Source organism: Thalia democratica, chromosome 5 (genome assembly GCF_965202585.1).
Source record: "Thalia democratica chromosome 5, ktThaDemo2.hap1.1, whole genome shotgun sequence".
Lineage (NCBI taxonomy): Eukaryota > Metazoa > Chordata > Thaliacea > Salpida > Salpidae > Thalia > Thalia democratica.
The window spans coordinates 75174361-75199807 of NC_139169.1; the positions used below are offsets into that span (position 1 = coordinate 75174361).

Sequence of the window (25447 nt, forward strand, 5' to 3'; positions counted from 1 at the left end):
AACTACTTTTAAATTTTTTGTAAAAATATAACAATTATTAAGTAATAGATTATAAAAAAGTTTAACAATAAATCTTAGAAAATTATTTTCTCTTTTCATCTAAGTCTTTGAAGTTTAGTCTAACTGTAATTTTATAATAAAATAAGACTTTATAAGGAAGCAAACTATGTGGTTTTTTAAGAAAGTACCAAGGTGTTAAAAAGTATCACGATATTTTGTTTACGACAAACTTTTGAACCCGTGTTTTCATTCTTTACTGTTTTAATCAACAGTTTTCACCTTTCAAGTAGTTTCTTGTTACATTTTATAATATTTTGACAAGCTTTCACACCTTAAAAAGTAATAACTTCAAACATATTGTAGCTTGATGACACATTTTAGAGTGTTTTCACTCAAAACTAATGTGAATTTAAAAAAAATATTTTTTAAGCTTTGAAATGCTTCTCAAAATTTAGGTAAAAGTTAAAGCTTTATACTGAGATATATTTAAAATTCAGAAATCTAGTAACCTAAAAGTTCTAAAACATATTTAATTTGGGTGTGATCTTTGTAAAATATATTCGTGAAATCGTTTTTCTATATAAGAATACCGTATTAGAATTAAGAGTTTTAAAACAAAGTGCCTTGAAGATGGTTTCGTAAGACTTGAAAAATATTTAGTATGTTTTTCTTATTCAAACAAGCTTTAAATATCTGATATGCAAAATGAAGTAAAGTATTAAATTACAGTAACTTAATCCCTTTTCCGCTAAAATATTTTTAAAAAGACTGAAAAAAATTTAACTAGGTGCAACAGTTTTTTATCATCAAAAAAAGTAAAGTTCAGCATTCCAAATATAAGTAAAAAGCTAACTGATAAAGTCTGACGCAAAAAATATCACGTTTTTGTCAAGCCGTTGTTTCCAATGTTTTTACGCTACAAATAGGCGGACCCCCTGGAAGAAAATTTGGCGTATTAAAAAAAAACAAAAGAACAAAGATTTTTTATCTTTAAAAACTTTATCAGTTTGCAATTGACCATTCGGTGCTATTTAAAACATTTTTTTTGAACAGCTGTTTAATAGCTTATTTAATTTCATTTGCTTTTCAACACAATTATATTTAATAAATAAAGTTACTGCAAGTTTAAATAACTATTGTTAGGAGTTTAAGTGGTAAATGCTGTATATTATTATTACTATTATATTGTTTATTGTGCAATGTTGGAATATATATAAATATATAATTATGTGTGTAGTATGAGTATTGATTTTATTATTTTGAACCAAAAAAAACTTCACGGTTTGTTTCAAAACAAAAATAATTTTATTAAAGAAAACAAACACTTAAGTTTTAAGTTAATGTTGGACTAACTTAAGTAATCTTTTTAATACTTTTATATTTATACGAATTTGAAACATGTAAATAATAAGAAGTACTTTAGATCTAATTTTTATTTGTTGAATTGCATGAGTAAAAATTTCAAATAATTTTGTGTTTTCTTTTAAAGTAAGTAATCGATTGTATATAAAAGATAAACATATTGCAAATAATGTTTTTCATTCCATTTTTAAATTTAATTTATTTATCCGTATAGCTTTCATCAGTTAAAAAAAACCTTCGTTTTAGTTAAATTCTAGATGATTTTTGTTTACTTTCAGTTTGCATGAAATAAAATTTATCTAAATCATGTAATAACTTATATAATTATTCATATTTAGTGTTGAGTTGAATTAAACTCTAGTAGTATTGTTAATTAAACAAAACAGAAGGGCTAAAAATGTTTTGTTTCTAGCGCCCAGTGCACGAAAATTTCTTTCTATTATCAAGTTGCACACTTATCGGATACCTTTTTAAGTCTTATCAAGAACTAGTACACTTTAATTCATCGCTGCAAACTTATTATAACTGGAAAAAGTTAGTTTAACATTTTTAAGTTGTGTTTTTATAAATTGATTTTGCAATAGTATTTCAGCAATAAAAAAGAATATTTTAATACAAGTAAGTATTTGTTTAAGTTTTTTAACATTATATTTAATTGTTGAACTGAAATTTACAAGTTTTAGCATTTTGAATAAAAATTTTCTAATTGAAGATATATTTATAAATTTAAAAGTAATACACTTCTTGAAATACATATTTTAAATAAAATGACTTATTTATATTTGAAATCGGTAACTTCTGAAACAGTACTTTTTACTTTTTTAATTGATTTAGTTAACAATGCAATAAAATCTAAACATAAAGACCTTTGTAGTTCAAAACTTAATTTGACCTAGGATTTAGAAACGAGTTTTTAAAGGAGATTATGACAAATTAAAATAAACTTAAAAGAGTTGATCAGGTGAATAAAATAATTTCTTTTAAGATTAACTAGTTAAAAAATTTCCATAAACAATTCTTGGTCTTAAACTTTGTAATCGTTTTAACAGAAAGTTTCTCTAAGATTAGTTTTCGTTACAGTTTTAATTGCGATAATTTAGTTTTGATCGATAGTTTTTCAAAATTAAAACTTTGTTTCTTTTACAAAACAAAAGAAAAAAGAAACTGACTAAATACTTTTAATAAGTTTATATTATAATTAGCATTAAGTTAAATGAAAAATGAAAAATTAATGAGTCCAATAAAAATAAGTTAACCAAAGTTTTTAAAAAAGTATGATAAAAAGTAAAACATTCTTTTTAGTATCAATGTTTAATATAGTGATTCGCGGATAAAAAGTGTATTAAGTTTTTTAACAAAACCTTTTTTTGAAAACTTTAAAATTATTTTAAAAGTCAGCAAGGTACATACTTTTTAATTCATTAATTGCTTATTTCTTAACTTATATCTGAAAGTTGGTTGTTTTAAAAATTTTATTATTTAATTAAACTTAGTTATAATAGTTGAACACTTGTAATAATTAGTAACTGCAATTTGAATATTGTTCAATAAACACGTCTTATATCGACATAATGTTTACATATCTTAGAATTAATAAAAAAATAAAAATTCTGCTTTACATACTAAATATTTTTTTATTTGAAGTTGTAAGAAAGGTAAAGCAACTTATATATATATCGAAATGGATGTTGTTTTTTAGTAAAAAGCTTTATATTTGACAAACATTAGTAAATGTTTCACAGTTTTTTGCAAAGACTGTTATGGTTAATGTATTTAAATTTGTGCAAAAACCAATCTATACTTTAAACCAGGGTTTCCTAAACTCATTTTCTAAATCGCCCCCTTTTCAGAAATTCGAAAAATAATCGCCCCCCACGATTTTACAAAGTAGTTTTTCTATTGAGTAGAAACTTTTGAGCCAAAAAAGTTGTGTTCGAAATGTAATTTAGTCTGATACTTCTTATGCACGCACTTTTGAGCTGTGTTCAAAGTAGCTTACAGGGCTTGAGAAAATAAGTTACATTTGTTTTCTTATAAGCCCAGTTAAGTGTATCAAAATATTTAATTATTAAAAAGCCTTGTGTAATCTGTAATTAATCCTGTTCAGATATAAACTGTTTTGAAACTAATGAAACTTTTAGGGTAGTGGCGGACGACTTTTGTAGTCAGCAATTCATATTTACTAAAAAAAAATTTCTAGTTTCAGCTCGTTTAAAACATTTAATTGCGGGCTGCATAATTAAACAAAGTATCATATAAGAAAATTGAAAAACTCGAGCAAAATTGTAATAAAATGATTTAATATTATTGTGATCTAGGAAATACTATTGTGAACTGAAAACCAAATTGAAAGTGTATTTCAAAATATTTAGTATCAAAAAACTAAATTTTGTTTCTTTTGCACAAGTAGTTTCCAAGTTACTTAGCATGTCGATATTTGACTGGATCTTAACCGTACGTTACCCATCTGAAATCTTAATTTAAACCTGCATAGTAATAATCTCATAAAACGAATTTCGCACATATAGAAGTTAATACTAAGTTACTTGTTTAAGCCGCACAAAGTACTAAAATTATTTTATAAATAGGCATATTCTAAAATTACTACACTAGAGATTAAGAAACTATAAAAAATTAACAGTTTATTTTACACATAATAAAATAAATAATAAAACATAATTTCTGATCTAGTTTAAGGAAGTTTGACCGAATGGTTGATTATCTCACATGAAAAGTCGTTTCATCAACAGCTTCAGTTAATGCAGAAAGTTATTAATTTCAATGCTAAGATATATCATAAGCAAGTTAGTTGTAAAGTTAAAAACTTAATTTTAAACTTTTTAAACTACATGTTTTGTAATAGAATACCATTAAATAGTATTTGAGTTGGAATAACCGTTAGGAAACTAAACCTTTATTTTAACATTTTCTTTTTTTAAAATTTATATTAAAAAAAAAATCAAAAGTTGTGCAGTTAATTCTGTGAACAGAAAGCAATCTATTAAAAAAATCTTTTAATTAGCTTAAAATTTTGTTTTGCAACTGCAGCAGTCTTTTTAATGGCTTATTTAATACTGTTTAAATTTATTTTTTCTCTAGTCATTAGCCTATAATAATTTACCAGAAGAAAATAGTGAAAAACTAAAAGCTAGAGTTGAACTATTAAAATAAACAACACAATTTTAATTGCTAATATATTAAAAATTAAGATAAAATAAAAAACATTTGTATTAATAGTTTAAAATTCCTTAATGTATAGGTTTTTTAACAATAATAAATCAAGTTAAAAAATAAAATTGAGTTTAAGAATATTTTAAATGAAAAATTTGAAGTAATTTAAAATAGAGACCTCAAATCTATACGTTTTCAAAACCAAAAACAAACTTAAAATAAAAACTTTAATGGTTATCAAGATTTATTTATATTACAGATTAAACAAGTAATAACAAAAATAAATACAAATTAATTTCTTTCAAACAAACACTTTGATCACTATGCTATAAAAACTTTTAATGTAATGTAAAACGACAAATATAAACTACAAAATTAACCAGGTCAAAATAAAACTAATAACAGATTTAAAACATAAATGATTTAATAAATACAGTAGACTTCCGCTTGACTTGGCACTTTGAACGAGATCAAAAAGTGCGAACTCAAAAATTATTACCTTTTTTTTATAAAATGATAAATTTAAATATGTTATATGCAATAACGTTATGCATAAACATAAAATCAACTAAAACACAAAACAAACATTCATTAAAAAGTATATCTATATAAGATATTAAATGTTATGTATTTTTTGTTTTATAACTACTTAGTTAGTAATAGACTTTATTTAAGTTAAATTTTAGAAAATATAAATTTGGATTTTTTTTGGGTAAAAAGTGCGAACTCAAGAGGAAGTCTACCGTAATTAATATTTATTAGGCATTATGCAAACCTGTTGTAGAATAAATAAGTTAATAAAATTTAATTATAAAAAGACTACTTAAACACAATACAAACCAGGTTAAATAAAAAGTATTTTAAAAGATTAAATAAAACAAAATAATTTCTTAAAATAATGTCTGCTACTGAAGTCTAATATAATGTGAAGGATGAGGTTTATGACTTCTTGCAAGTTTTTCTAATCTGATTTTTAATCAGTAAAAAAAAGCCTCCTTTACAAATATCTAGATTAGATCTTTTGCTCGAGATGTTAATAAGTGATCTGAAAGCTTTCTCAACAACATAGCTAGAAGGAAAAACTATAAATAACAATTTATATTCCTCTAAAATGATTGGATACTTTTGCCTTAGTTTTTGTTGAGCCCAAAAGCTTTCATTTCGTTCTTTGGAAAAATTCACTTAGTCACTTTTCAACTTATAAATATCACCTCATGATATTTCCAATTTTTTTTTGAAAAGTCACTAAGTTAGACTAAGAAATAAAACTATACAGGGTTGCCAATTTACCTAGAAACTTAACAATATATATCATAGATTTTTATAAACCATTTATGATCCCAAATAACATATATTTATTTCAGGTTATAAAATGATGAGAGGGATTCCGATCGTCTATGATCTATGTAATTGTTAAATAAGAAAATATATGAATGAAAATATGTAATTTACTTGAAAGTAGGTGTCATAAATATTTGTTTTTTTTCTCTATATTTAACATAAATAAAATAAACTTTTTTGTTTAAGTTTTACCTCAGGGTCAAATATTTAATAGCAAGCTAAAATTATTAAAATAGCAATTTAACAATTAAAAATTTTATGACAGCCCAAAATTTCAAAATCGCCCCCTTTTCGCCCCCTTACTAATTATCGCCCCCCGACATACTAAAATCGCCCCCAGGGGGGCGATATCGCCCACTTTGGGAAACCCTGCTTTAAACACAATATCAATATGTAATAAATATAATATTTCAAAATAGTGCGAATGGTCCAAGATTTTTTTTCTCTTGTAATAAAAGCAATTATCAAAAGCTTATTTATTAGTCGTTAATTGAAAATCTTGTTTATAAAATTACAAAAATTAACAAAAAAAGGAGGTCATTCGACAAAAATTAAAGTCAAGTGTATGACTCAGGCGGAAATTGATTTGTTAATTATTTTTATTTTTGTTTAACAAGATAGAGGTGTGAAGTATTCATTTTTACATATTTAAATATTTAGTGGGTGGTTGGTAATCAATCTTGTTTATAAATTCATCAATTATCGTTAACATCGCACCAATTTCATTTAACTGTCATATTCACCTTAGTTAGGTAAAGATTAACGGGTAATTAAAATGTTTCCAAAGTCGGGTTTTTGTAAGTTTAAAAATATTAGTTTAGCAAGTGAAACTGACTTCGTTAAGAAAAATATTGCGCTAATTTACCAAAATGTTTTAATTCTGACCAAGTTTTCTGTAATAAAACATTTTCATCTACAAGTTAGTTATAGCTTTATGCAATAAAATAATATAGTAATAATAAAACAAATTAGTCAATTTCTTAAGTTTTATATTTCATTAATACATATCCTACTTTAAAATAATACAAAATTATAGTTTCTAAAACTTCTTTTTTGATTAAAAATACATTATAATGACCTTGACAAGACGTTAAAAGTTATCCAATTGGTTTGCGACTTGGTAGTTGAATGGTTTTTTCGTGCACCAGGTCGTAGTAACAAATGTGTTGAGCGCTTTATTTTTTTTTTCTGTTAACAATATATACGATTTTTATTACATATAACCCAGTTTTATTTATAAATTGTGCATTTTTTCGATAATTTCGTAAGCTACAAAAATTATAAGCAATGTAAACATTACTTAGTACTTAATTAGATTAGTAAAGAAACAAAACATCCTATCCTAAAATTATGTAAACAAGCTATTAAGAAAATTGTTTTTATTTATTTTATAATATAACATAGATTAAAACTTTTAAAAAGAATTTATTTCTGATTTTTCTTCTAAATTTAAAAAATATAAGGTTTATTTTTTAAGATTTTCTCTTGCTTATGAAAAATGTTTTGAATTTTATTTGTTTTCACTTTATTACTTCTTTAAGTAAAGCTACAAGATTTTTAATACGTAATTAGGACTTTAAAATGTTACTAAAATTTTATATGAAAAAAAAAGTTTGAAAATTATTTTGTGTTTTTAATTTTATACATCTTTTTGAAGAAAAACACAAAACAAAGTATAAGTAGGTCGCGAATAGATAGGTAAGATTTATGTTTATACTTTTCACATTTTTAAATTACAAAATATTTCGTAATTTATGTTTATACTTTTCACATTTTTAAATTACAAAATATTTCGTAATTTGATTTATCATTAGAATCTACTTACAATGAATTGTTTCGATTATCAACAAAATATTTCAAAAGCTTTGTTTATAGTTTTATGTATTTTAAGAAAAGATGCGGTTATATACAACAATCAATTATTTTATATTTATTTATACAAAAGTAGCTTAAGATTTATTAGTGTATATGACAATTGTGAATGACACAATTAATCAAATAAGAATTGAAATTTTATAAAAGAGTAAAATGGGTTTTATCTATTTCAAACTTACATGGTTAGACAGAATAAATATGTGTTTAAACTTAATTTTTTTTAAGTTTTTAAATTGATTGGACTTTATAATTTTAAAAGTAATTCTTATTAGATTTGTGAAAAACATAGTTAAATAAGTTTTCAAAACTATGTTTTCTAAAAGTTTTAATGTTTATTAAAAAGGTAATTTATTTGGTTAATATAAAAGTTTCTATGTTTTCTTAAAACTAATTCGGTTGAAAAGTCGTTATAGTTTTGAACTTCTAAATTATAAAATACGTGTACTGAAACCACAGTTAGTATATTGAATTAATCTACACAAGCGAACTTACACTATAATTATTATTTTTATTAACTTAATTTTTTATAAAATTGTAGTTTACCTCACTTTACGCTTTACAACAGTCTCTAGAAAAATCTTGCACAAAACGTTACTAAAAAACGTCTATTGTGAAAAATTATAAAATAAAAAACACATCGTCTTTAATTTTGTAATCTGTTTAATATACGCTTATTACCTATTTGAATTTAGCCATAATAATTCAGAAATTAAATGATATGAAATACTTAATTAGTTTTATTTTATTTCAGATACTTTGTGTAAAACATTTTAAAATCGTTTAAATACAATTGTTTAAATACACACTTAAAGTTTTTTTTTGTGAATTCAATGAGATATAAACATGTTCATTAATGCAGAAAAGTTCAAAAAACTAAAAAAAAAAAAGTACACTTTTGTTAACTTTTACTACCAGTTTTCGCATTTTCACTCATTTGATGCATACAATTTTACTCTTAATTTAAACAACCCTAACATTTCTTTTTTCGATCAACTATTAAACGTAAAGATTTTACGTTACAAAATAACTTCAATCTTTTGTTACATAAACCACAGTAATAATTTCTCACGATAGTTTTATTGATTGAAAGTAGTTATTTTATTTCATCAATCCTATTATTTAAACATTTCTGTGCACTTACTTTGACCATATCAAAATGTATCATAAAATTAGTTAGTAAGTGAGTAGTTAAAGTAAATTTTTTTTTTAAAGTTTTTATTACGTACTTTAAAGTCTTAATTTTTACATATAGAAACATCACAGTAAAATTTGTCATTTATTTTTAAAAACGTTTTATATAATCTTTTAAGTTATTTTACAAAGTTTACGTAATTGACATCAAATAGTTTGTTAAAGAGTCAATACTATTTAAAAAGTGTTTTAACAAAATTACTATGCATTGATATTTTTTTCAGCGGTCTGTTATCTTACTCATCAAGTAAAAAATATTTATTTTAATTGATAACAAGCATTACGTTTCCTAAATAGATATAGTTAAACGAGTTTAAATATTAAAATATTAGGTTTGTTGAAGAAAATTTATTCTTTTTTTTTCAAACGTAGTTAATCAAAAACACCTACTGTTATATATATCTGGTAATATTAAAATCTAATTGATGAAATTTTAATAGAAAAGGATTCAATACCATTAAAAATAGATTGTGTAAGCAAATTTAATACGTCTACAAAACTATTAAACACATGATCTTGAATTAATTTTCTTTGTTTAACAATTTTTAGATTCTATTTAAAAAACTTTGCTAACTGCTTAATTTAACTTAACGGCTTAGGAATGCATTTAAGGAAATATTTATTAAACTTTAAACTTCTTAGTAAGTTTTGAATGTTTTAATGTCAACAAAATTCTATTGTGAAATGTTTTGTTACCGCTGTTTAAATTTATTGTAAACTTTATTGTTATCACAAGTTCGGCTTACACTATTACTTTTACTTGTAAAACTATAAAGTTGCCTTTTCTTTTGTTGTATTTGTTGTATTTTAAATAAGAAAAAAGTAATAAAACGAGTTTGTCGAACGTGTTACAAACTTATTTTAATTGTATTTTAACGCTTAAACTATTGACTGAAGTAAACATGAAACATTTTTATTGATAGATTTGCTAACCTTTAAAAAATTAAACAAGTTTATAACTATATGATTTTAAGCACAAAAGTTTATTAAACTTGTAAAACTGAACGCTAAACTTTTTAGAAACTACTTACAAATAATTTTATATAGTGTTTTAAGTTATTAGATTAATAAAACTAAGTGCACTGTTTTAATAACTATATCCAAATGGTGCGCTTGTGAATATTAATTAAACTTACAAAAATTTTAATTAGTGAGATTACACTTAATTTCATTTGTTAAATACAACTTCATCAAAGGAAACTAATATGTAACTTAATACTTTAATTTAATAAACTTTGGAGTGATCTTAAGTGTTAATAGATGTGAAAACCCGTTCAAATCTTTAAGCATCTGTAAGTCTATAAAAAGCCTTATAAAAACTTTCAAATCGTATTAGGCCGTTTAATGTAATATCCATAAAGCTTAAACACACAAAAGTTTTATTATACAAGTTAAGTCAACCATCTAAGCTTCTGACATTTAAAAGAGTTTTAAATTTATTAAAAAAAATTTAAAACTAAAATACTTTTCATGTTACAGGTAATAGTTTTAGGTGTTTAAACATGTAGATTATTATTACCGGTAAGAAAAGGCATTTTTTTAGTAAGTTTTTACATTGCATCCAATCTTATTATGGGCACTTTGTAGTAAAAAAGATTTCTATACTACCTGATAACAATTGAGTATTTAAGGATAAGACTAACTTAAGTGCATGAAAAAGGTTAAATTTAGTTTTGCTTTCATAACAGTTTTTTGTAGCTGTAATTATTTATATTTAAACACTAATTCTTATTGCTAAGAAAAACTTTGTATAACTTTATACTGTGACGTAACAAGTAACATGTGAAGTAACAAGTAAGTTATATGATATAGTAACTTATTATGACGTAACTAACTAGTCTTCCAGCTTCGTTTTTATGCAAATTCATGTGTTTTCTCGCTCGTTCCCTCTTACTCCTTGCCCTCACATTATCTCTTTCCTTGGCATCAACGAACTCACGTGCGAACCCGTATGCGAACTCCGTGTTATCTCCGCATCCTCGCCATTGCTGGTTAATAGTTTTTGTTTGTATTAGTTTTTTTATATTATCATTGTTTTAAGGTAAAGCTTAATAATTTTTTTTTTAAATACATTTTTATAACATCTAGTAAAAATGGTCATAAACTTTTATCAACGTATTTGTTTATACTATATGATTTTATTTACATCTACTTTTGACAGTTTACGTTAATACTTTTGACTTGAGTTTGAACTAGAAGGTATTAGCAAAATGTTGCATGCTTGAATGGTTTTCTAAAATCTTATTATTACATCACTTGTTGCCGCAATTGTTTTGTAAATAAAAAATGATCTTGTTTCAGTGCAATTATTTATGTTAATACAATTAAATCATCTTGACCTCTTTTTTTGTCGACTTCAAACGAGGTTCTCGGTTAAAAAAATAGCTAAATTAAAACAAAGGTAGTAGATTGAAAATAAAATATATAGAGACATCTAAAACTGTAGAAATTTTAATTCTAGTTGTATAAAACTTTGTTGCTTTTAAAACAACTGGTTATTAGTAGCCATTTAATACTAAAATAATATAAAACTATTAACATTTTCTTTGATTTAAATACATTTATTCATGTATAAACTTTGAAAAAATGTTAATAATTAGTCTTTAATGTTAGTAATTTTTATTATAAGTAGACTTACCTACAGAAATTTTTTTATAAAATCAAGTGTTAGAGAAAAATTATATCTGAAAATGTTTAGTTTTTCACAGTTTACAAGATATTCCAATCGTTTTTTTTTTTTACAGACCAAAACCAAAACTTGAAAGTATACGAGATTATATTTTATATAACAATGTACCACATTAAAAAATTTAAAAGCACAGTTTTACTGTTTTTTTTTCAACCTCGACTATTTTCAATTCTTCAGCATGCCCGAAGGAGAAATTTAAAAATAAAATATAAGATTTTTGTATGACAGTTTTGTAAGTCTTTTGCATGCTTTTATGTTCAAATTACATTTTAGTTTTTTTTCTTACTAGAAATTAAATGTTTTAATTAAAGCAAAACAATCAAGAGATTTTTGTTTCAAATTACTCCGCGAATAGTTTAAATTTCTTGTTGTTCAAGGTCATTATAAAGACATTTACTAAAAAAATTTCATAAAACTTGTTTAGCGATCAAATCTTTCTCAACCCTTTTTTATGATTATTTTCGTTATTACATGAAATTATGCAATCTTTGTGAAGTATGTCATATATAGATAGATAACTTGTTATTATTTCAATAATCACTATTTTTCAGATTTTGAAAAACCTAAAAATCAAAATTAAAATTATGTTTAGAGCTCTGAGAAATTATCAACTTTTGTTTTGTTATGTTTTGACAAACCTGTCAGACCAAACTGCTAGTCAAAATTTTTGTCAGTTTTCTCTACAATAAAGGATAAGTATGGCAAATTGGTAATAATCTCTGATAAATTTTTAGAAATATTTAAAAATCGGGTAAACTTTAATCTATAACACTCAGCTACAAAAAAAAAATCTTACTTTCTTTAATTTTTTCTATAACTTTGCTAAATCCTAGCATGCTTAGATAAATGTATTTGTGTTATGCAAAAATAATTCTATGTTAATTTTTATCTATATTTTTTTTGTGCTACGTGACGATAATGTGTATATGTATGTTAGTATTGACCATAAAAGTTTACATGAATCATCTATGTTATGACATCGAAATAAAACATAACGTGTACATTTGTGTATAACATAAATAACTGAAACCGCAAATTATACAAATTTAAGCTATTTACAAAGAAGTTTAAATAAATTTTATTTACAATAAAGGTCGTGTAGTAAAATAAAACATTCATATGTTTGACAATATTCTAGGCTTAAGGCTAGTAATTTAAAAAAGTTTAAGGTTTTAAAAAATTAAAACTTACATCTAAAGTAGGACAAGCTCATAATTAAGACTATTCTCAAAACCAAATTAAACCACAAAACGATAGTAATACTAAAACACCTTGAAACTAATTTAAGTAATATTCTCACCAGTTTTGATGATGCCTCCGAATATGGATCCTTCCTTCGAAGTGGAGCAGTTCCACCTGTTGTTCTTGAACTTGTCCTGGCACTTTCCGATGGCCATGCTGGCTCCTTCGCTCACAAATTTCATCATGCTTCCGTACTTCATACAAAGAGCTTGCTGGTTCCTTGTCAGTGAAGAGCTGCTTGCAATCAGGGATCTGCTGGAAATCCGCCTCTTTCAAAGACGACGCCGCTAAAGACCTATAAACAGTTTTTATTTAAATTAGCTTTAGTGCACGTTAAGAACCTTGGTACTTTATACCTCAAATATATAGAACTAAGTCTAGCAAAATAACTATGAGGACGCTAGAGACCTGTAGATAAATTCAATTGAACATTTAATTAGGACAGGGTAAAAGTATTTACCGGTTAGAAAGATACCTGTAAAAACTTATACTTTGTAAATGACTAACTGTAGAATAAAAATATTTAGAAATAAATTTAAACCTTTACAAAGTTTACATAGTTTTCAATATATGTAGAGTAGGTTTCAAAATAAGCAGCTGTAGGCTAGAGACTTTTAGGTCAGCTTTATTTTACATCAACTTGAGATTTTTATTTTAGTCAGAAGTTTTTGAACGATGTTATACTGCCCACAAGTGAGAAAAACGCGAAAATGTTTAATGGCTTTTCAAATCGAGCAGTATTATTCATAAAATCGTTCAAAAAAATTATGCTGGTTGAAATTCAAAGCAAAATAAAACCGTTTACTATTAATTTTATAAATTTCCGCAGTCGATTGCTTTTTTATTTTATTTAGAAAATTATTACCTCTCATACAAAAAATAATAAACAGAAAATGTAATTTTTTACTGTAATTTATTTTGTTTTTTATGTAAACATTTTAAACTTATTGTCTTTAAAATTTTGCGAACAATGGTACAATGTGGTAATTCGAGTGTATTGTTTGTTTTATTGCAAAAAGTTTCAATAAAAAGATAACATTACAGTTCAAAAGTGTATTCTTGTTATCAACAAATAAAACATTTATTAACCTAATACTGATTGTCTAGTAAAAAAAGCGTTATAAAATTTCTCAAGCTTTGAAGTTATTAATGCACATAAACATTATAACTATACATATTTAAAAGATATCAAAAGTATGACTAACTAAAAAGACGCTTTGTTTTGTAGGTTTTCGTAAAATCATAATAGGTTTTTAATATTATTTCTTTTTTTATACTTTTATACGTCTTTTTTTCTGAATGACTAGCCTGTAAAAAATAACAAGTATAGCTTTAGACATATATTTAATAAACGAACTCTACAACAGTATTGTTACCGTGAATTTGTAAAAATGTTTGTAGTTTATGATAAAAATCATAAACTATTATTTTGTAAAACGATAATTCTGCTTGAAAGTTGTCTCTGAAAATTTGTAGGTTAAAATTTTTAATAAAAGGTAGAAAAACAAACCAACTAAGCTGTTAAAACTTTTATGGTGTTTGTCTATTAAAAATTAATTATAACTCCTATTTCATCGTATTAACTATGAAACAAGTCTGATTTAAAAGTAAGTTTACTTACGAAGTTTATAGTTTCTTTAACAGTTTTCAATATATTAAACCTTAACCAAAACTAATTCTTAATCAAAACGGTTTTGTTTTTCATCTGCGATTTAAATAGTCTGTCAAAAGTTTTGTCACTTTATAAAAATATCAAACGCTTAAGTTCTTACAATGACAAGTTTTGCATAAAAAACAATAGTTTTTGTATGGTGTACATTATACAACCTTAAGCTTTAAACACAAACAAGAATAAATAAATATAAAAGAAAAATTTTAAGAAAAACAAATCTATATTTGAAAAATATAATATTTTAAAAACTTAAAGTACATAAAAATAATATACTTAAAATATATAGGTGTAAATAGAACAATTGACACAGTAAGTGTTATGACTAAAACTAGTTTTTCTAATTTATAAAACAATACATTAAAAATAAAAATTTATAAAGTGATAGAAATTATTTAGTTTATATTAATTATAAAATTTATATTCAAACAAAAAAAAGTATATACGATAAAAAGCTATAGAATTATGTATGTAAATTTATTAAATAAAACTAAAAAATGAACGAAATTTATCTATCATTCAAAAGCTCTTAACTGTTTTAATTTTCTTCCTTTAGTTACACTTTTGCTTTTAGTTAGTTTGACTAAACAATGGTAGAAAATAAAGTACAAAAGTAGTACATCGTTGTTTATTAAGCAATATAAAATGTAAATTCTCTAGTGAGTTAAAATTAACTTTTAGTTTGTATTTTACTACAACTTATTTTTTTTAAATGTTTTTGTATTCAATTTTTTTTCTTTATATGGTATACTAGTTTAAGCTAAAAATTTTATATTACCAAATTAATTTAAAACAAAACTAGTTTTTACTGATAAAAGCTTTTACTCTAACTTTATCATGTACACTCATTTTAGTTTAGGTAAATTAACACGCGAAAATGAATTTGAAAAATGTGTTTACTATCTTTTGCATAGCTTTTAAAACTTAGTAAATTTATACTGAAAGATATTAGATATAAAGTAAAAATTTTCAAATGAGAAAATAGAAGTGTAAGTATCAAATTTTAGATAAAACAGCCATGCCTATACTTTGATAAGTCATGATCGATGACTAGTTTTTTCGCTACTATTTAATCTATCTATAGTTCATTTTTCCTCCAACTGAATGAAATTAATAATATTAATAAACTAATTGTAACTAACAACTAATGTCCTTAACGTTACTGTCGTTGAAATTATCGAGATGTATTTGAGTTTGTAAAAAAAATTTAAACCATTTATAATCTACAATGACTTTTAATTTTTAATTGTGCAAAAAAAGTCTTTTTTTTTGTTTTCTTGATGTCGATAAATTTTTCCAAGTCAAAGTTAAGTAAACTTTTGTCTCGTTTTGAAAAAACTTAAACCATTTTGTTGACAATTTGTGCTGTAAGTTAAGAAGATCATTAGAATTTTATGTTTTAAATTAGGGGTCGGTTGGGCAACGTACGGCCCGCAGGCTGAATCAGGCTGATTAGGTGAAAATGACCGGCCCACTAATGTTTACAAAGGTTAAGGGGAATCCGGCCCGCGTAAGGTAAAATTTAAAATGTGGCCCTCTAAACCATATTATGAAACGTACAGAAAACATTCTGGTATATGAAGTGAAAGCAAAAAAAAAGTCTTTGGTTCATTTTACGGTATATATGAAACTTTTTTTTAAGGTCGCACAGAGTAAGTATTTTGTTGAATTGAATGGATTAATTGAGCAACTTTTGTTGATTAAATAAAATACTTTATCCTGTCAAATTTTTAAACTTTTCAAATCTGGCTAGCCGACTAAAAACGTTGCCCAGACCTATTTCCATGTATAAGTTTTAAAGACAATAATGTAATAGTAACTATACAACTAGTATTTCAAGAATACTAAAAATGTATTTAAAAAATTCTGAAATATTTTTATTTATTTTCAAGCCAATAGAAGTCTTTTTTGATCTCTTTAGCAACGCTAGTGACTAAAATGTCTTTTTTTTGTAAGTGTCTTTTATTTTCGGCAAAAAAACTTGGTCAATTTATTTCGGCGGTAAATAAATAAGCAAAGCACCCGCACAATCGTCATTTGTTTGTAAATATGTTTTATATTACTTTATAAATCTTTAATAACAGCGTTTTTATACTAATAAATAGAGTACAAAATAACAAGAGCTTTGTACTTTTTAAGTAACTTTAGAATTAAATAGTTTTAACCAAGTTGAAAACTCAGTATTTCCGTAAGGTTTTAGAAATTTATGTCAAGTTTTACTCTTAATGCATTTTAAAAATGACTATTAAAATTTAATAAAGTACAGTAAAATTAAAATAAATAAAAAACAGTGTACTAACAAATGGTGGCAAACTGCTTAGATATCAAAATTTACTGAAAGAAAGTTGGAAATTAAACCTTGTGTTCTCCTAATCTACTTCAAATTACTCTACTGCAGAATACAAATTATTCAACTAATTGACCTCTCACAGAACTTACAATGACCTCAGTGAACTTAAATGTAATTTGTATTATTTTACAAATGTTTGCACATTACTAAACTTTTTGATATTTATTTTTTATTGAACACTGTTAAACATTAGTGACATTTTTTGTAATACTTTATATTTTAGAAACGGTTATTCTTATATATAGTTTTGTAGTTGTTCCAAATAGGTAAACTTCTAAACAAGTTTTTAATTTAAAAATGTTTATGTTTGCAATAAAAAATGAATAAAACATTGTGTTCAAAGTAAAAACAAAACTAAACAAATAAAATGCAGTATTAAAAATTTGTATCATAACTTATGTTGATAAGCGCCAACAAAAAATGTCTTTTAACTTAATCAAAATTAAAAAATTTCACTATACAGTATAGTATAGTAAATCATAAATGTCAAAATACAACTAAAAACAAAATATATACAACTAAGTAGTATTAGTTTTCTAGAGAACAAGACAGTTTTTTAAATAAAGGTTTTTCAGCAATAACTCAAAAGACATGTGTTTGACTTTATTTTTATTAAGATTGATGTAAAAAACAAACAAATTGCAAAATTAGCTAAATAACAGTATACCACTATTTACAGATGCTACTTACCAAATAATAAAATTATCGGTTTTGTAACAAATAATTACATATGCATTTTAAAAACTGATAACCATGAAAATCAATCACTTACCAAAAATTAAAAGTGCGACAACTAATTTTAACGGTTTAATGAATAAAATTTCGGTCCAAATAGTTCTTTCAAGAGAAAATAAGAAGCAATTCAGTTAAAGAAATAAAAGGTATGGTTGCTACAAAATTTATTGTACCAGTTATAATTTGTTTAACTTTTTGATAACTATTTTCCACTTAAGATAGTTAGACCGTTGATCGTTTAAAATATATAAACCGCATTTGCTCAAAGTAATTTCCAGTAAGACAAACGTTGAGTTTATTTGAAACTAATTTAAACTTTCTAATAACTTTTTAGCTTATTTAGTTGGTTTTATACAACGCTATGATAATACATTGAAAAACTTTTAAAATTTCAACTGCCTTTTAAAGTTATAATTAGTTTAGTTTTTTTGTAACTTTTTGAACTTGCATATAAATGTTATTAATTTTTTTTCCTAATTAAAGCCTTTGAAAGTATAAAATTAAATCATTAATATTCGTTACAGACATGTACAGAATAACTTTTTATTTAAGTTGTTTAAATTTTAGAAACAGATCTACTTAAAAAAACATCATTAGTATTTTTTTCATTCTATGGTGAGCGCAACCAATCTAAATTCATTAAACCAAAACATTTGCAATAGAAACAATTTTTTGATTAAAAAGTTTTATTTATTGACTTAAAACGTTTTGACAGGAAAGTAGACATTAAAACCGCTTTAATATCCTTAAAACTTGCTTTAATTGTTTGCACTTTTTACCTTATGGTTATTCTATATCCATAAGAAAAAGCAATAATGCGTTTTAAAATGACTGGTATGGCTTTGTCTAAACTTATTAAACTTCTATCAGTTTGTAAAATGAGTAGAAAGTGAATATAAAGTTTATATAGTTTTTGACGCTGGAGTAAAATAAACATTATGTAGACAATGCTTTAAAGTTTAACTGACATTTTCACACCATTTAAAACAATCAAAACATATTATTCAAACATTAAAAGTTAAAAGTTATATGTCTTACAAAATAGAATTTGCTAGTGATTTTATATCGTACCATGATAACAGTTAAAACATACTAAAAATTATAAAGCCTCTTATACTATGAAACTTTTTAAGCTATTTAAATTGTACATATAGATTTGTACACAGCTGAGTGATAATATATTGCTTCATCTTTAATAGTTTAAAAATGTTGCCCGAAGTAGTGAGAAAAGCAATGTTTTCTAAAACAAAACTTTTTACATTTGGTTTTAGATGTAATAAGAAACTTAAACAACCAGAATTTTAAGTATAAAAAATCATTCATCTTAAAACCTACCCTACTTAAAAAGCCAGGTGCGAATAATTTTTTCTTATTGTAAACATTAGAGGTCATGTTGTGAGTCAAAATAGTTTTATTTGTTGATAGTCGATAGTTAAAAAGAAAATACAGTAAGGTGTAGTTAGGCGTTTTGGATAAACTTTTTCCTAATGACTTTAAAATAAAAATCGTAAAAGTTTCAATTCATTAACAGTGTAGTAGCTATTTAGAATAAAAACTGTATATTTAGTTGAACAAGCATTAGTTTTGTTTACACTTAAAAGCTTGGTTGGTAAAGTACTGAAAAAATTAAAACTTAAAAATGTTTGTATATAATTATAATACTTAAAGTTTTAAAAAGCAAATACATTTAGAAAACTGTTAAATAGATAGTTTTTTATAAAACTTTATATTTATAATTTTAACACAAATATTTAGTACATTAAATAAAATTTTAACCAACAAACAATTAACAAGTCTTTTAGTAACTTTTAATATTAACAGGGATAAATAAATATATCAAACAGAGCGTTTTTTATTTCTCATTTACATTGTTTTTGTGAAAAGTTTGAAAATTATACATATGTAAAAATTAGAAATTGTTGCTGAGAAAATAATTTAACATAACATTTTCAAAAAAATTATTTAAATTATCTAGTTAATAAGAAGATTGTTTTAAAATCAAAGCATAAAGTAAGATTTTGAAATATTTTACGACAATTGAAAATTAACAAACCTTTAATTTTCTTAACAGGTTAATTAATTATAACATGTTTAACTTGAATAGATTAATTGAGTATTTGGTAAAATTTTAATAATTTAAATTTATTTTTGGTAAATTTCTGTATGAATCCACAAATTATTTCTTTTTAAAAGACCATTTTTATATTGAAAACCAATAATAAGATTTATTTTTGTATTTTATAAAAATTACTATAGCTTAAAAAAAAGTAGGCAGCATACTTAGCAATCGGTTTTATAATTTTATAATATGTAATAAAACTAGCATCAGCTTTTTGTTGCTTTTTTTGGTCAGTTTAAGTGTTCAAAATTTAATCTTATTTATTCCTATGCAGTTAAGATAATTTTCACTCAAAAAAAATTGAAGTAACTAAAAACTAAACAGCTTTCTAAATACGTATTTGGAAAATTAATTTTACATTTTTACAAAAATCAAAAGGAATATTCGAAGTATTAAAAAAGAGTGCTACGATGTTTTGTCTGCCCTATTTGCTTGTTTAGGAAGGGAACTAGACAGTTAGAATAAATTTTAAAAATCAAAGTATTAAAAATCGTCACAATATTGTGTTGATTACAAACTTTTAACCCGTGTTTTCATATTAAACTGTTTTAGTCAAAAATTTTAACCTTTTAAGTAATTTCTTGTTACTTTTTATAAATATTTTGACAAGCTTTCACACCTTAAAAAATAATAACTTCGAAAAGATTGTGGCTTGTTGACACATTTTAGAGTGTTTTCACTCAAATCTAAAGTGAATTTGAAAAATTTCATCTGTTAGAATTTCAAACTCTACAAAAAAGTGATTAAAATAAGTGATATTAGAGATACACCTAAAATAGGTGAGAGTTTAATGTTTAGTTTGAGATTTACGTATATCTGCTACGTATGTATAATGAACTTTAAGTTTTAAAATTTTAAGTAGTAAATAAGAGAAAAAATTTAAACGTTTTTGGGTGTTATATTTAAAACAAAGTTTTGATTTACGATCATTTCTGTAAATTAATCATTTGGATCTGAGTGGCGTTCTAAAAATTTTGATAATTATTGCGTAAAACCAGAAAGCAATTAGTTAAAGTTCCTAAAATACTTGCTAATAAAACCTACACTAGTTGATAAAAAGGACAATGAAGTAAAGTATTAAATTACGGCAACTTGAACCGTTTTTCCGCTAAAAATAGTTTTAAAGATGTTTAAAAACAGAATTTTAGGTGTAACAGCTCGTTTTGTCATCAAACAAAGTTTAGCATTCCAAATATAAACTAAAAACTAATTGATGAGAGCCGAAGTAAAAAGTTTCACGTTTTCTCAGCACGCTAGTTCTAATGTTTTCGCACCTTATTACAAAAAGGTGGACCCCCTTGAAGAAAGTGTGGCGTACGGAAAGTATAAAATATCAATTCAAAATAAAAGAATGTTTTGTGAATATTTTATTTTTGTAAACTTAAAAACATTATTAGTTAAAAGTTTATATGGTAAAATAACTAATAAATTGTTTTCCAGGTATAACATGTTTTTAAAGATACGCTCAATATAAAAAAAAATAATTCTATAAGTTTATATACTTCTTTAATTTCATCTAAAGATTACTTTTTAACATCAATTTTCACAATATCGATTACTGATGGTTTTTTCTAAATATTTCAAATTTTCGGGTTGGGTACAATTATAATGTATACCCAGTTTCCTGCTTACTAGACCGAAATAAAAAATAAATGTCAAAATATTTTTAACAAATTGTTACAATGCAAATATCAAATTTCATTGAAAAACATCTTAAAACTGTTAGTTTTTAAGTTTTCATTTTAATAATTTTCTACTCCATACTTTAATTAGTCGTAACTACACTACATAACTAACTTATAATCTAAATAAATATTCGATTTTTTTTGTATTGCTTTTCCTATTTATTATTGCAATTGTACTTTGATATAAAAATGATTTTAAAGTGTTATGTAACGCTAATAGTATGTATTATATTGTTTTAAAGTTGATTTATTTTTCTTTTATTATTTAATTCTTTTTGTAAACTCAAAAGTATGATCATTTATTAGTTAAATAAATTAAATAAATAAATTTCTTAACATGATAAATTTATTAAAATACTTTTGAATTTATTTTTTTTAATGTAGTCGTGAATTAAAAGTATAAATTGTTTAGTAATATATGCTACTTAAATAAAATAATCTAAAATTATATTTTAACGTTATAACATAATGGACTTCTAAAACAATATCTTTACTCTACTATTGACTTTTAACTTACAATACAATGACACTAATCAACAAAAAAACGAGACAAAAACCTTATTAAAATTAAAACTTTTTTGATCTAAGTTTTAAAACCCTTTTGTAAAAGAAACTAGCGTAAAATAGGATTAAACTTTAAAGTGTTTTAATCAGGATTAAAAAAATTGCTTAAAATGATTAATTTGTTTAAGAAGCTACATAAACAAAGCTTGGTGACAGACTTTGTAATCGTTTTAACGAAAAATTTCACAAAGATTAGTTTTTGATACTTTTTCACCTAGGTAAATGTACCTTTAAAAATGGTTTATCAGAAAAAAAATGCTTAGTCTTAAATTAGTCATACTAAGAATTAAAAAAAAATTGTTTCAAAAAACTTAAAATTAATATATTTCAAATGTATATGAAAACTGATTTTTCAAAAATTTTGAAGTGGCTAATTTTATGATTGAAAAAAAAATTTTAAAGTGTTTTTTGATTTACAGTAAATAAAAAGAGAAAATTTAAAGTTTTTTGTTGCAACGCTTTTAAAATAATATAATTGTACATAATAAATACTATTTACATGATTTCTTATAGTGACTGATATGAAAACTGGATGTTATCATTTTGTGTATTTTTAATTATGTTAGAAACTAGTTCCGAAAATCCTTAAACTTGTTTTAGAAATAACAAAGTATATCATTTTTTTTAAGGTAGAATTATCATCCGCTAATTGTTTTTGCTTCTTATGATACTATTATTATATGAAAACATATGAAAAATTATCTTTAGCTGTAACGATTAAATATCAGAAATAACTTAGCATAGATACTTAAGTAAGAGTTGATAAAATCGTTTTATGTCAGTTTATTGCGAACACAAAGTTTTTGATTTTAATAAACACAATTTTTGTATAGTAAAAATAAAGTAAACCAACTATTATTTTTGACTTACCGCAATTAAAAAGAACTATATTTCGAGCATATATTTTTATAATATCCGATAAAAGCAATAAAAGTATATATTAGTTCTTAAATAAAAGAATACTGTTATGCAAAAGCGTAACATAAAACTTTCGTGAATCTAAAACTAATGTTTTTTGAATTACCTAATAGTTTTATTTACTGTTGCAGGTTATGGAATATTTTGTACTTATTTTTTAAATTGTTTTGGTTTTTCTAAAATAAAAAGATATACAAGCATTTGTTTTTTATGCTAGGCATTTCTTCTAAATAAAGAGCTGTAAGATTGAAAAAATAACTAAAACCTTTTGAAAATTGCAAAAAAGTGTTATTAAATGACGTTTTTGATAAGAGGAAATTTATTATTAATTTACATTACTTTAAGTACTTTGTTAGCTTATTCACAGTTTTTTCAATGTTTTTCAAGGTTAATGTGTATAAGTTGTGCTAAAATCAATCAATGTATAAAGATAACAAAACTTTGTAACAGATATTACATTTCAAAAAAATTAAAATATATATTTTTAAAGATAGCTTTACACCTTTGCTTAAAATATAATATATCTTATTTAAAAACGGGGAATCATTCGACAAAAAGTAAAGTCAAGTATATGACTCAAAAGGAAATAATTTTGTTAAAACTTTCATTTATATTTAAAATGCTAGGGTGTGAAGTATTAATGTTTACGTATTTGAATATTTAGTAGGTGGTTGGTAATCAATCTTGTTTATGAATTCATCAATTATCGTTAACATCGCATCAATTTCATTAAACCGTCATATTCACCTTAGCTAGGTAAACACTATCGGGTAATTGAAATGTTTTTAAAGTCGAGATTTTATAAGTTTTTTGTAAAAAACTAATTTTGTAAGTAAAACAGACTTCGTTAAGTATAAAATTTTCAAAGTTTTACTTTTATTATAGTAGTAGTAGACAAAACTTAAGTAACTATTTTTAAGCTTGTAGAAGGTTAGCTTAAAAATTACAAGAAATATTTTATTAGGAGTTTGAATTAAAAAATATTTTTAAAGTCATTTTATCTACTTACCAAGCTTTGGTTGTATATTTTTGCGTTTTTTTTTTTTTGTGAGCTACTAAAAGTAATTAACACTGTAAATATTACTCATTGCTTATTTAGGTAAGCAAAGAAATATTATATCCTACTTCAGAATTATGTAAACAACCTCTATGGAAAATTATTTTTTATCTATTCTTAAAGCACATACAAGATTATGCGATTTTCAAAAAAAAATACAATTACAGCTATTTTAAACAGTTTAAAAATATTGTTGTTATTTTTATTTTAATTGAGGCACTTTTAAGACTTGATTTGCTTTTATTATAGTAATTGTTTAAATGATACTTCATGGTATTTAAATTTTATTCAATTTTTTATACAAAAGTTGAACTTATAGAACAAAAGTAAAAAATATTTTGAGATTTAACTTTAATTTAAACTTTTTGAATAACCACACACTATAAAGCACAAGTAGGTCGTGAATAATTTAGTTATAATTTATGTTTATACTATTCATATATCGAAATTGCAAAAGTTTTCGTAACTTGATTTATTAATATAATCTGCTTTCAATGAACTGTTATGATTATCAATAAAGTATTTGAAAAGAAATATTTAAAACACAATGTTTTTAAAAACAAATGTGGTAAAATGCGACAATCAATTTTTATACGTATTCCTACAAAAGTAGTTTAAGATAAATTACACTTTATGACATGTTTGAAATATATAGTTTATCTAACAACCTTGGAAGTTTTGTAAAAGAGATAGAGTAGGTTTTATTTATACCAAACTTAGAAAATAAGGTAAAAAAGTCATTTGTTTAAACTTGATGGTTACAAGATAGACATAAAACTATTATAAACTAAAAGCTGTTGTATTGGAAAACACGAAAATAACAATTTAACATGTAATGAGGTTAGTTTACTATATTAGTTATTATTAGTGATTTTTTATCATGATTAAAAATGTAAGATATTTTTTTTTTTGTGTTGTTTAAAACAAACTAAGATAAAACTGGTTTTACTTTAAAAAGAAAAAAAAATAAAACAATATTAAGCATTTAAATTACAATTATCACTATTAGTATCATCTTTTACATATGCTTTAAACTTAATTAAATTTGTACAAAAACCGTAATTTCTTTCAGTTTAAATTTTAAATAATCTATAATAAAGAACTTCAACATTTTTTTAAACTTTAGTTGTGCAAAAGAATCAAAAATATCTTTATTATTAACATAAACACCATCAATGAATCTTTTTATTAAAATTGTTTTAGTTTTTTTCTTACAACTTTTAAAAAATATATAAAAATCAAAAAATAAATTGAATCCAGATATTAAGAAGTGATAGGGTATTATGCATGTTTTGTTTACAATATTCTAATAAACTTAAGTATTATTGTTGAAAATATGTCTATATACACAATGTAGATTTTAGTTTGAGATACAAAATAAATTTAATCTTTTGTTACTTTAACCGCAGTAATAATTTCTCATGATGAATGGTCTAATAAATATTGTTTTTTGAGTAATTGCTTTTTCATATATAGTAA

The 25447-nt window shown here is 23.7% G+C and overlaps 1 protein-coding gene across 1 annotated transcript in view; it reads right to left on the minus strand.

Annotated features, from left to right (window-relative positions):
• LOC145836899 (protein Wnt-5-like) overlaps positions 1 to 15389 on the minus strand; it is a 42677-nt gene extending 27288 nt beyond the window's left edge. The window contains exons 1-4 of the mRNA XM_082944672.1: positions 15372 to 15389; positions 12930 to 13140; positions 11687 to 11697; positions 10776 to 10928 (exon numbers count right to left, since the gene is read on the minus strand). Coding sequence (XP_082800798.1) covers positions 10776 to 10928; positions 11687 to 11697; positions 12930 to 13140; positions 15372 to 15389 — 393 coding nt within the window. The remainder of the gene's footprint in view (positions 1 to 10775; positions 10929 to 11686; positions 11698 to 12929; positions 13141 to 15371) is intronic.
• Between the last annotated feature and the right edge of the window lie 10058 nt (positions 15390 to 25447).